The sequence below is a fragment of the Dermacentor variabilis genome, chromosome 5 (genome assembly GCF_050947875.1).
Source record: "Dermacentor variabilis isolate Ectoservices chromosome 5, ASM5094787v1, whole genome shotgun sequence".
Lineage (NCBI taxonomy): Eukaryota > Metazoa > Arthropoda > Arachnida > Ixodida > Ixodidae > Dermacentor > Dermacentor variabilis.
This window is the reverse complement of record NC_134572.1, coordinates 35,683,846-35,697,633: the sequence shown is the minus strand read 5'-3', so window position 1 is coordinate 35,697,633 and position 13,788 is coordinate 35,683,846. Positions and strand designations below refer to the sequence as shown.

Sequence of the window (13,788 nt, the reverse complement as noted above, 5' to 3'; positions counted from 1 at the left end):
CCACTGGTACGGAGAGAAGCCATCGTAGTACTCATTATAAAACAAGTTAAATATCCATTGTCAGTGGAAAGTTATCGCCCCATTGCATTAACAAGTTGTCTTTGCGAACTTTATGAAACAATGATAAACTGCAGGTATTTACACCTCCTTGAAGTAAGAGGGCTTGCAGCCGCATTTGCAACCACATTTTAAAGATGTGAACTTGTCAAACTGCCACGATGACCGCCCACGTCTTATTTCTGAAGCTTTTCACATCCATAATAGCGGCGACGCATGTGTAAGCCTCCCCTCCATTTGACTCCTTCCGAAGATGATGACCTTCCCGTGTCATTGATTACAATTTATTGCCCCAGCCATGCTGAATTTTTGCTGCTTTTCTTGTACTTCGCGATAGTGGCAGGGTATGCTCCACGCGTAAAACGCCGATAACGCCGCCTGTCTCCAAGGCTGCGACGCGTAGGCGGGCTCGGGCGAGCACTGTTCCCGTCAGCGCCTATGCGCGTGCTGGCATGTTTGCGTTCTCGATCGGGATTTAACACTTCCGTCAGTCTTCACAGATGTCTTGGAATAACTGTTGCGTAGTTGGGGGCCTTAAAGTGCACAAAGGCTCTCCAGGTACACACTTAGATTCCGGTGCTGCTTCACGAGCAACAGCGACGGCGGCAGTGGATCGCAGCTGTTCAACGGAGAATATAAGCAATCGCGCTTCGTTTACTACAGTTTTAGAGCGATTACTATGTTTTTATTTTTTGCTTGATGTCGCTGTGCCTTTAGTGAAGGCTTCCACGTTTAAACTTAAATTAGATGATTAGATTATGTGGTTTTACACGCCAAAACCGCGATCTGATTATGAGGCACGCCGTAGTGGGGAACTCCGGAAATTGGGACCACCTGGGCTTCTTTAACGTGCACCTTAATGTAAGTACACAGTGTTTTCGCATTTCGCCCTCATCGAAATGAAACCGCCGGTTTGCTACCCTGCATCGGAGTGGGGGTATAGGGTTTGTAAAGACGACAAAGAGCGAAAGGAGAAAAAAGTAAGAAAAAAAGTAAGAAAAAAGAAGAAAAAGAGAAACAGATAACAGAAAAGGCTTTCCAATCAGGCGCTCACACAGGCCGGTCAATCTCAAAAAGCGCAATAACGCTTGCACGGCCTTCTGATGCGACGTTCAGTCGCGTCGATCTTGTAAAATTTTTTCTTCCGACAGAGGCTGGTCGTTCAACTGGTTCAGCACGATGGAAAGCGATTGTCTCTGCACAGGGTACTGCGCGGGCACTGACACAGGACATGACGAATGGCGAACACGGCGAAGCTGTGAAGCGCTAATTGTGTTTAGATGCTTTGAACAAAGGGCTCCGTATTAAAAAGCAGGTGACGGCGCCTCCAAAAAGCGTCACACAACCTCCCATGCGTTGAACGGAATCGGCTGTTGCTCTACCTATCAATGGCACTGGGGGGCCGAGACCTTTTTCGTGGGGGCTGAGACTCGCGGCACTACAACAGGCGATACAACATACGGTGTAATTCTGTATTTGGGTGCGAGTGTGATACTAGCAGAAACGGTGGTGACACCAAAAAATAACATGAATTATAAAAGCAATATGCTCTGGACTGACCAGCGAGGCAAATTTTAGCTATGGTGTCTTCCGATATCTCACTCGCGTGCTCCCGTGAAATCATCGAAATGATGTGCTTGTTTAGCGATGGAACATGTGATATCCATGCTGTGCACTGGTAAGACGCAAGGATAAAGACAATCAGCCCTTAATTATCACCGGAGTCTTATATGTACTATTTATCTCTTCGTGCTGGTTTGCAAGCTTTACCGTCACTGGTTACTCACGTGGCCCCACCTGTAAGAACCAATCGCAGGCGCGACGGCGCTCCCTCAACCTACCATAAAAATACACGGCATGTAAACTAAGCAAGTGTGTGCATAAAGAACGTTGGTTCACGGGCCAACAAATGAAGCCATCAGCGGCCGGGGCGTTATAATGAAAGCGGCATACTGGCGATGAGCTCCATTTCGTAGGCAAGCTTGTCGATGCTCATCTGCGGCAAACACTTGGCGCGTAAGGAGACAATGTCGTCGCAGAAAGCCGTGAAGTTGGACACATGTCCACTGTTCACTGCGATTTCCTTGCGCTCACTGACACCGCAGAAGTAACTACCTGGGACGCGCACAAGCGGCGAATCGCACGTACATACTTCAGTCATGCATGCAGTGGAAGCAGGCGTCTATACCGCACGAGGCCCGCCTACGGTTCCAACAGGCGCCGCTACGCCGCTTTCAGTGGCGCCCCTACAGGCGCTGCGCATGACGTATATACAGGGTGTTTCCGCGAACACTCCCGAAAATTATTAAAGGTTGCCTGCGGCAGGGGGATAGCTCCATTCTAGTTCATGAGGTAGTCTAGTCGAAGCGGCGGGCACCATTTGCGCCAAAAATTTGTATATATCATCTAATAAGTAGCAAAAATTCACTAATGCACTTTTAAAATAGTTAACTTATGGCCCATATTGCAATATAAGAATTCTAGCCATGGAGTTCGCAAGGCGGATCCACTTGGTACGAATTCTCAGGATGACTCCAGTTCCGAGATATTAATCCCCAAGCTTTGTGGAGAAATACATTAACGTTCGAGTTACTTCCTTAACAAAACGTTGTTTTATGCATTTAAGCACAAATCTAACCGGAACGCCAATGCATTTCTCCGCAAAGTTTAGGAATGAATATCTGGAAACTGGTGCCATCCTGAGAATTCGTTCCAAGTATATCCGTCATGAGTACTCCACGGCTAGAATTTATAAATTGCATATGGGCCACAGGGTAAATAGTTTACAATTAATTAGCGAATTTTTGTTAATTAGCTGACTAAGCATTTCAATCTTGTTTGCAGGTAGTGTCCGCCGCTTCGAATAGGCCACCTCATGAACAAGAATTGTGCTATATGCCACAGGCAACGTTCAAAAAATGTTGAAAGTGTTCGTTGAAACACCCGGTATATGCTGTCTGAAAGAATAAAGACACTTGGTTGTTAGTCAGTGCCGTGGTCTATGTCCCTCTCTCCATCCTGTCGTTTAGCGATCTTTTCCGCTAGTAGTCATAAACGAACCAGCCCAAATGCGTCCTCTTCTGCACGTCTATGAGCACGCTTCTCTTTTGTTGTCTCTCACGTTTATCCAGTGTACACGGAGTGGACAAAATAAAAGGTGCTTGACAGCGTGACTAGATACAATTGAGAAATATGGACTCCGCAGCTGTTTAATGTATTCAAGAACAATAACACCACACCTATTTATCCGATACACTGTCTACGAGCAAGCAGAAAGAAAAAAAAACATAATTTATACTTTATTTCAGGGACTGATGCTGTCACAGTCTGATTGATGTATATTATTCTTCATCTTCCTTTTGGCGAAACTGATTCTCTACTCGCAGTGACAACCGTGCCTACGGCGAACGCAGCACCTTCAACCGGGGCACTGGAGGGAGCCAGCGCCGCACCACATATTGAAGATAATAGCGGATCTAAAAATGCGGCCGCCGAGCAAGAAGCCCCAACAACGAATGAGGCGACGAATAAGCCTGCTGAAGTGACGGGTGGCACTGTAGTAATGTCACCCATGAAGAACATTGCCGCGGATTCCATCACGGTTACTGACGTCCAGTCCAACGTTGCGGCAGCTTCGGCAGCACCCCCAGCAAACAAGCCAGCTAACATTCAGGACCACAGGAATGAGAGTGCAGCACAAGACGCCGTTGCGGTAGCGTATGACGCGCATGGTGACGCCGCAGAAAGGAGCGTGACCTCGTCGATTCCACCTGATGAAATCTCTGCGAAACGTCAAGTCATCGCCACAGGAGCAGTGCCTGAGAATACGAATGCAGTGACGATGGGCAAAAGCTCTGCAGGTGACACTGCGAATGTGGACTCTGCGGTCCCGCATCCTGCAGACCCAAACGTGGCAGCAGTTCCGATAACGTCGGCACTGCCAGAGCTCAAATCCGCACTTGTCGCTGCGCCGGACGATGTAGGTACAGAGGCAGAAGCCCGCAGGCGGCTGTACCTGACCGTAGCCATAACATATTTGGCATCGCTGTCATTTGGGTTGTCCGTGGCTTACTCGTCGCCAGCGCTTCCAAGCATACGGAAGGCGATGGAGTTCAGCGAAGCTGAAAGTGACTGGTTCGGCGCTCTTGTCATGCTTGGTGCAGTCATAGGAGGCCTAAGTGGCGGTAAGCGGGCGAACATTTAGTGCGAACATTCCACGAAATCATTGAAATGAAGCACGTGGTTTTGGGACTACTTGTATAGCTCAGCCATGATGAGGCGAGAGGCTGTGAAAGTGTTAGGCCAACCGTAGGGAAGGTGAAGTAGGAATCCCAGAATGTTTAGAACCGATAGAATGCGTAAAGTTAGAATGCGACCGATAGAATGCGTAAGGTTCCGCATGTTGAATGAATCTCGGGTGTAAATGGGGTGTTCAGTGCGCCTTGGTTTGGCCGCTAATATTCTTAACCATGTTAGGTTCCCCAGGAATAATGCTATGGGATTTAACAAAAATTCGTCACTACTTCGTGGTGTGGCAAAGACGCTGCAGAAGTGTCTGCCAGGTGCTCTTGAGTTTCTTGTAAAGGTGGAAGTTATACTAACTGCAAAAGACGAAGCAATGCAGCGACACGAGTTTGGTGCGAAGTGCATGTTTGTGCAACGAGGCTACTCTTAGCAGTCGTGTAATTCATCTGTAAGTCGTATTTGTGCCCGCCATTCTTGATGCTTTGAAATGTTCATGAGCGCGTTGAACTCCAGTCTTCGTTTCTTCTAAATGACAACGAGCTTGCGCTGGCTATTTAGTATATTTCTTTGTTTAACATTGCCTACATGATTCTTTGTTCAATACAGTAGCACAAGTCGATTAATCATATGTAATCAGTTCAATTAAATTCGTTGATGAGGCACATTTTGACTGGTATTTTGAGCTAAAAGCTCTAAAAAAGAGCTGCATGACGTCAAAAAGATGTATAAGCCAACCTGTAACAATCACATAACTAAAGCTTAAAATAAATAGATGAAATTGGCACGTGTCTATGAAGAATAAAGGATTCGGTAATTACGGAATAATGGCCTCGAACAACACATAAAACTAATAAGCACTTGCACAAACACGCCCACCCACAATACATATATACAGATAGAATGTGTAATGATGAAATAGGCAACAGCTCATAAGCCCTGTAAGTCGTGTATTCTTACACATCATTATAAGTCTTTCAAACTACAAGGAGTAGAGATGAACACGCTACCATCCCTGTTGAGTAAATCACAGAAATGTAACCGTAGGAGAGAAAGTGGTATTAGTGAGCATATTAGCATAACTTCTCAATTTTGCCCTTTTCCCCGTCTCATATTTGCGATAAAATTTCGTCAACTAATTACGAATTCAGTCATTCTGTTTTCCATATAAGCACCGCTTTGTTTTTCTCTCATTGTTACGCACTGCTGCAGGTCGTCAAGTGAACACGATCGGCCGTCGCAACACTCTGATTGCCTCGTCGCTCTGGTTCATGTTCGGTTGGCTATGCCTGGCGGTGGCCGTTCCCAAGGCGGCGCTGTTCGTCGGCCGCCTGCTCACGGGCGTTGGCACTGGCACGGTGGCACTCGCCGTCAGCGTCTTCATCTCGGAGATCTCTCCAGCCAACTACCGGGGCCTGCTGAACACGGGAGCCAACTGTGTTCTGTGTTCCGGTGTTTTGCTCGTCTTCGTGCTCGGCAAATACCTCGGCTTCTGGCTCCTGGCGGTCTGCTGCCTGCTGCCGGCGGCGGCCATGAGCGTCTTGTTGTTCTGGTGTCCCGAGTCGCCCCGCTGGCTGCTGAAGCACAATCGACGTGACAGTGCGGCTAGAGCACTGCGCTTTTACTTCGGTCCCGGTGCCGCGAACGAACTGACCACCTTGGAAGCCGCGGTGTCGCGCAAGGGCGGCACCGCTGCTGCGGCCTTCTCGTTGCGAGACATGGCATCGCCGCGCATCTACCGGTCTTTCCTGTGCGTCCTGCTTACCATGACGATGCAGCAGCTGTCAGCCATTAGCTTGATCATCACGTTTACCCAAGACATCTTCGAAGAGGCCGGCACAACCATATCGCCAGAGAACTCTGCTATTATTGTGGCATTTATACAGGTGAGGCCCCATCAGGTATGTAGCCTGGAAGTCGCTGCTTTTATGGGCGTGCATTAAACGGAATGATTCATTCAATACGTCTCGAACGTATGGATGCCTAGGAGGGTTATTGCTGCTGTTTATACATAGTTTGCACGTGATGTCACATCCGTCGTCGGCTCTCACCGCCTGTCGTTGCAGGCTGCCTCGCTGTTTGTTCACCGTTCGTTTCGACGCACGTTTACGGTCCTAGAAATGGTGCGATGGCAGAAGTACGATCCCCGAATTCGGCCCTTCGTATATGGACGAGCTTGCGTGGCCAATGCGGGCTTGCTATAGCGAAAAGGTCGAAACGTGCGATTGCGTGGACCCGTATAACTGTGCTTCGGTGCGGCTGCCATTTTATACCCCGAGGTGTTGCCAGCCACGATGTGGCTGGATATGATTATAATTAACTGGTGCTGTCTGCTAACTACGTCACTCTGCAAGAAAGGAAGTTTTGGAAACTTCGCTAGGTGCATGAATAATTGGGTGAGAAACATATCGGCGAAGTGCCTGACGGCGGGTCTTCGTCATTAGCGAAACCAATACAAAGAAGTTCCTTCGTGTGCGGCAGTGAAACTTTTTTCCCTCTTTATGCTTTGAGTCGCACTGTTCCCGGACAGCCCTGCTTGTCACACAGGCTCAATCATGATTGCACAATTTTTCTTTAGTCGGCCCGAAACACAAGCGGGTATATATAAAACAGGTGTTCGCTGCATTCTTTGAGCTTCCGTTTTAATGCGTAAGCATTCTATGACGAGTTCCCAAGTAAAATCTGTCCGTAACGTGAGAAGTTGCACAACCTTCATCTGCAAAATAAATGCATATTTGACGAATACATTTAGTTGTTATAATAGGGTAAATGTAGTTGATCCCTATAGCTTTAGAATCCATAAGGAAGAAATGCAAAATGAAAAAAAAAGAGCAAAAGAAATAGCCGTTCTTGTCATGCCCCTTTCAAAGCTTACTTTCCTTGAAAGCTTCCTTTTTTCGCATTATTTCTGGGCGTGCAAAGAAGCCTGCTTTGGCATTGCAGAGTATAAAAAAGAAAGATAGAATAGTTGATTCGTAGATGTGATAATAGTGTAATAGTAGATGATTGGTGACCTGAAAGAAAAAGAAACAAATTTCGCATCCCACGCACTGTGGGAATCGACGTAAGCAAAGCTTTCTGTACTGCTTGCTTCGATAGACCCATAATTAGCGGTGTTGTTGACGGCGAATGTTTCATTTCTACAGCGTTTAGTGCAATACGAGAGTGGTGGGTTGATGGTCAATGCTGCCTTGCGTGCACCATTGCTGTTTTCGTAATACACAGAACACAGCAAGGCGTGTTTGCTTGAGGCGATGTTGTGCTCTATTGTTCAAAAACTCCGAAGGTTAGCATTGTCATTACTTCACATGGCACATTGCATCGAGGCAGAAGTGTTAAACTCAAATTATGGGAATGTACGTGCCAAAACCACAATCGGATTATGGGCACGCCGTAGGGGCGGACCGGATTAATTTTGATCCCCTGAGATTCTATAAGGAGCACTTAAACCTAAGGACAGGAGCGTTTTTGTATTTCGCACCTCGTCTAAATGTGGCTGCCGCAGTCGGGATCAATCCCGCGACCTCTTGTAATGCCATGGCCCCAAAACTACTACGGCGGGCACGGAAGTATTGCATGCATTGAAATGAGACGCGCATAGACGTTACGGTGCTACGATGTCGCCTAGACGTTACGGTGCTTTAGTGCGGCTTTGAGCCTGCATGGCGTGCGTAAGCTGTCCGCTTGACAAATTTGCATGGTGTTTATTTTTCAGAAATAGCAGAAACGTACCGTACCCTACCTTGATGTCAATTTTATCCTTTTCGTCCGCAACCGGCTGTCTTGTAGCAGCTAGGGTGCCTCGGGGGCGCGCATGTCGAGCCACCCAAGTAGCAGCCGTTTCCTCGCCTTCTCAGGTCACATGTTCCCACTCCCTCCCTCTCCCCATGTAAGCGAGTTGAGAGCGAATAGGGCCATGAGTTTCGTGGCTGCGTCGGTTCTACCCATTCTCTGCCTTCCCTCACGCTCCTCTCTACCATACTATATACCTCTCTTCTGGACGGTTGAATGTTAGTAGAAAAAGAGGGCTGTAGTTTCTGCAATGCTCTAGCAGGGGGTGGCGGATAATTACAGCCGTCAAAAGGGTATCCTGGCCACGCCCAGGGAGCTTCAGAGGGCGTTGTGCACATTCGACGCGGCGCAAAGGTCCAAACGCGTTTCTCACGTCGCCTATCCTTTTTTCCACGCTCCTGCCACGTATATAGATCCTTTCGTAAACAGCGTGACTTCATGGGTCGTGCGCAAAGCGAAGTTCCAGCCTTGTGCAAAGAGCTGGTAGACAAAATATTTGCCTCGTGACATGGCATCTGCTGCGATGAATTTCGTAGGGTATGTAAGTTCGCTCCCAGGAGCTGCCCGTCAGCGGTACGCCGAACTGTCCGTCAGGGTACTGCGGCAAGAAGTACCCTGATTCTTTCCTCTTAGACGGCCGCAAAAAGGATCTGAAGTGCTCGCTGAACATGCATTTTGGCGACATATATTTTTACCTCGTGAACAAAACTGGATCACACACTAAATGGGAGCAAGGAAATGGTACCTCTCGCTTAAGGCCTACGGCCTTGCTATGGAGGGACAAGCATGGGCGTTTGGCTTAGACCTTTGAGAATGCGGGTGATTGACATATTCGATCATGATCGAAAAGCTAGATCACGATTGAATGGATCCGGGTAGAGCGAAATCGCAATCGGAAATGTACATGTAGCAGCACTGTATCAGGATCTGGCTCGGTCGTGATCGAAAGTGCCCGTGTGACATCAATCGATGTCCCGCGGTCATTTGTCCCGCGGTCGCCTCCCGTGTTCGCTCTCTAGTTTAACATCATCCATCATGAGAACAGCCGGACAGTGCCAAGGCAGGAGCAGCTTAGTTGACGTTTTAGAGAAAAGTGCAAGTACGCATCGCAGAATATGTCGGTGTCTGACAACTGCCATTTGTCAAGGCCCATTGCCAGCCCCCGCTTTTCTCGCCGTTTCTCATCTTTTGCGAATCGGAAAAAGCTGATCCCACTGCCTTCTGTTGCCGCTATTTAGGCATCAACTATGCAGCAAATTGCTGGCATGACGAACCAGCTCCGTGGACGGACACAAAGCGCACACACGCATAAAAAAAGAACTTCTGGCTCTCCCGTAATCGATAGTAGATGCAAGCACGAAGTGGCAGCCTGCGAAGCAGATTGGTAGTCGATGATACTAGCCACAATCTTAAGATGAATGTAGTGCACGTTCGCAACGGCACACTCCACCACACCACACTACATAACACCGCATCCCGCCATACTGTGCACTGGTCCATATATAGACGCTGCCCAGCAATACGAAGAAAACCGGCTGAAGGCGGCACGACAGGCAGAGACGGACACCAGAGAGAGAAAGAAATCACTTGCATCTTTCGAGGTGATGAAAAACCCGCGCCGCTGAACTTACGGACCGCTGGTTTTCATAACAACACAGGCAACCCTGTCTCAGTGCCAAAAGATGACAATGAAGTGTATGGTGCCCTGTATCTGGCCTTTTAAACGTCGCTATTGGAAATGCAGATAAAACTTCAGCGTACTCGAAGTTACAGCTTGAGTGACATTGTGCAGAAACATTAGAAACAACTCGGAAGCAATATTTTTTGTAACTTGTTTGGGCTTAACTAGCGTATGTAATGCGGTCTTGTACAAAGAGTCGTGGGCCACAGGCCGCATTTTAGTAAGTTTGGACTGGTTTCCCGGATGATCTCCGTCTTGTACAAAGAGTCGTGGGCCACAGGCCGCATTTTAGTAAGTTTGGACTGGTTTCCCGGATGATCTCGTTTTATTCTCGGCTTGCCCGGCTCTGGCTTTTGGCTCAAGGTCATTTGAAGGTCGCGGACAACAGGAGCTAAAAGCATTTCGTGCTTAAAAAGAACACTCGCAATCCAGTGCGCGTGGGGTGAGATTTTTGTGCACAAAACACTCCCGCGTGTACCCGAAGATCTCATGGTCGACTTGTCGTGACGCTGGCTTCGAGAGGTCTATTGGTAGAAGGAGCTAAAGAAAAAACGTGGTAACGTTCAACCGGTTTTTATCACTTGATTGCCGCCTATTGTTCCATCCGGTCGTCAGCGGCGCCATCATCAAGCCAGTAGACATGAGTGGCTGCGCCGACAGCTGGCGATGGAGGTCGAAATTTGGTACGCTTGCTCTAAATGGGTGTGCTAGAGTGAATGATCATGTCGCTACTGCAGCGCATGTAAGAAAAGTTAAGCCGTTAAACGACCGCTTTTTAGAGCGGAGCTGTATACCTCTACCGTCCAAGGAAATTTTCGTGTCATTGTAAGAAAAAAAAAAAACTCCCCATACGCGTGCCGATCCCGGAGATAGTACAATACCGGCCCGACCCGCGGCGGAGGTGAAGCAGGCGTTAAGCACTCCACATACGTGGGCCAATCCCGAAGAAAGTACAATACCGGCCCGGCCCGCGGCGTAGGTGAAGCAGGCTTTAAGTACTTCCCATACGTGAGCCGATGCCGAAGATAGTGCAATGCCGGACCGACCCGCGACGGAGGTGAAGCAGGCATTAAGGGGCCCATATACACAGCTTCGCTGATCATCCTTCGTCAGAGTCGAAGGGCACTGACTTTTTTTACTGGCATAAATTGCCGGCATAAGTCATTCACTGAATATTCATATATATTACTCTTGATGGCGATCTTCTTCGAGACCAGCAATAAAGCAACTACTCTCTTTTCTTTAAATTTGTCACTTTGTCTTTAAACCACGACAAGGTGACAGCTTTATAAACTTTTGATTAAGACGACTGATTGATTCATTCATACAAGTGTTGCTTGTTACGCCATTCACATTTTTATTTGTATCTCGTTCGTATGTAAGAGATAATCGCATCGCAGTGCTGGGACTCATCCTCCCCATTCCCGATACGTTGCACGTATCGCTGTTAATAATTGTGAGAGGGTTACAATCGCTGGGTATGAAGCTTCCATTCAAGATATGCAAAAAATTCATATGATAATGTCTGTCCACTGTAACGTCCCCGGCTCTCTACATTTCAGGTGGTCATGGTAGGAGTAGCCACGGTTCTCGCCGACCGCCTTGGCCGCAAAATTCTGGTGCTGTTTTCGTCAGCAGTGTCATCAGTCTGTCTTGGCGCACTTGGCCTGTACTTCTACTACAAGTCAAACGTGGGCGACAATTTCACGGAGGCCTACGGTTGGCTACCGTTGACCAGCCTCTGCATCTATTTTGTCGGCTACTCCGTGGGCCTGGGCCCGTTGCCTTGGGTAATCCTGGGTGAAATGATTCCCCTGAAGGCCAAGGCGTTTGCGACCGGAACTTGCACCGCGATTTTATTTACCGAGGGGTTCGCTGTCATCATAAGCTACAACGGTATGCGTGCTGCCCTGGGCATGGCTGGAACCTTCTGGCTGTTTGGCACTTCTCTTGTCATTAGTTTTGTTCTTTTTCTTCTATTCGTCCCTGAGACAGGAGGGAAGAGCCTAGAAGACATCGAGAATCTCTTTGGCAGGAGTTCACCGTCACAACCGGAATCGCTGGTGAAGAACGAAGCTCAGAATATGAACTAGTTTTGTTCATTTTTGCTGTCGCGCATTATCGTCATGACAGTGCATTCACGTACTCGACATGCGTAAGATGTTATCATAAATGTGGTAATTTGAATGGCTATGCTATGGTTTTGGTAAGAGTGACTAGAATAAGGTGAGTAAGTGCTCTGAGGCGCAGAAATGGCATGGGACTTCCATGGCGGCCGCGCGCGTCCTGCGCAACTTCTGCAATGATGAATAGCAAATTCAAGCTTAAGACCAACTCTGTAGCGTTGGAGATGAGAATTCTCTGTCATGTTCATATTTCAGATAGTTCTGGCCCATTTGTTAAGCGCCAACGCTGTACGATTGCATAGTTACGCAACAGAGGAGGAATGTGATCAGCTGGCGCTGCCACCTTCGCTCTTTCTTGTTTTTGACTCGTTTAGTGATTAGGATTGTATCTCTCAATGACCTTGTAGTTCATTTAGCACGGAATGAGTGCCTTTAAGGTTTAAGAGCGCTGTTACATAAGGATGAGTACAGTGTTTCCAACAAGTGCTCCGCTTCTTTGCGTTCCTTCCCGTCCTTAACACGAAAGTGGTGTGTAATCCATTTAATCCTTTGCTATCGGATTTCGGTGTACCTATAGAGAGCCAGTGTTCTAGCTTCTTATGTTGCACGAGGTAGACCGCGTAGCGTCACAAGTTGCAGCGTTGCAGCGTAACGTTCGCCCTGTGGGCTGAGATATTCGTCATATGTAAGGTACCGTATAGGCACCTCACAATCCGAGTCTTCCCATGCGGCGCGCTTGGAGTCCAGCCAAGTAGTTTTACGAGTGCTGACAGGAGAAAGCAAGTTATTGCAGGAAGCACTTGGGGCGTTTTCGGAGGAACTTCTCGTGCTTCACAGATTTCTTGGCTCCCATGCACGTGAAACGCGACTCTCGACGGAGGTTATTTTTTTCGTAACGCTGCAAGAGACGAATTTCCATGTCTTTCTCCGCCAAACTGGCGCCTTTTCCATTAGGAGGCACAATATTGCCGCTGATATTTCATTGCCTACTTTTCTTTCTGCCTGTTCTGGCGTAACACACGGGATTATGTTGCAGAAATCGAGTGAAATCCGATAATAAGGAACTCAAGTACAAAGCTATGCTCTATATTCAACATCCGCAATTTCACAAGCATGATCAGTAGAAAATTTGCTATTTATGTTTAATATGAACATGTTCAACACGGAGCGCGTATCGTCACTGCTGAAACACCCTTGCTTTTGTATGCACGGGCCCCGTCTCTACTCATCGTACATCATAACAAATGTAAGTCAAAAACGCTGAGAGTAAGTGTGATTGAATAGGGCCATTAAAAAAAAGACGGACATTTCTCCTGCGTACTCTGTAGTACGTTTGCAGCTATGAGTGTAAAATACAATAATGTACATTATGAAAACTTTGTTTTACTGTACGACGTCCAGCAAGCACATCTAAAGCGCGCGAGTGATATGGTTCGGTTAACGACATCACCTCCGACCGCATGGGCACTGAGGGTTTAGGACTGCTAGCTTATGCACATGAGGTGCCAAACGAACCGGAACCTCTCCGCTGCAACGAAAAAGTTGACGGCCGCAGCGGTGACTAAAAGGGCACACATAGCGATAAGATAGCGTGTGGCTGTCTAGCTGGTCACAGGGTTCCGTTCCGGCATAGAATAGCCTAACTGATAAGTTGGAGTTACACAAAGCGATGTAATGCAGGACACGCGAGTGCAGATGCAGTAGCTCTCGAACGAGGCACCTTCTACATGAATGCGCTTGAATACATAATTGAATTGACTACAGAATTGAATACATAAATTCTAGGGTTTCGCGCGCCAGAACCACTGTACGATTTTAAGGCCCTTTATAATGGTGGACCCCAAGTTAATTCTCGCCACCTAGGGTTGATTACTGTGCAACGAATGTGCG

General features: G+C 47.7%; 1 protein-coding gene across 1 annotated transcript; it reads left to right on the top strand.

The window, feature by feature from the left end:
- The first annotated feature begins 5,532 nt into the window (after positions 1-5,532).
- Positions 5,533-11,935, top strand: LOC142583495 (facilitated trehalose transporter Tret1-like). Its single transcript, XM_075693981.1, has 2 exons — positions 5,533-6,200; positions 11,335-11,935. The coding sequence occupies exons 1-2, from the start codon at positions 5,571-5,573 to the stop codon at positions 11,863-11,865; spliced, it is 1,161 nt and encodes a 386-aa protein (XP_075550096.1). The 5' UTR covers positions 5,533-5,570; the 3' UTR covers positions 11,866-11,935.
- The last annotated feature ends 1,853 nt before the right edge of the window (positions 11,936-13,788 follow it).

Excerpts from the sequence above, each read along its gene's own strand:
- LOC142583495 (XM_075693981.1), top strand. The coding sequence starts at position 5,571 with ATGTTCGGTTGGCTATGCCTGGCGGTGGCCGTTCCCAAGGCGGCGCTG. Across the intron at positions 6,201-11,334 it reads TACAGGTGAGGCCCCATCAG|GTGGTCATGGTAGGAGTAGC; the intron begins GTATGTAGCCTG and ends TCTACATTTCAG.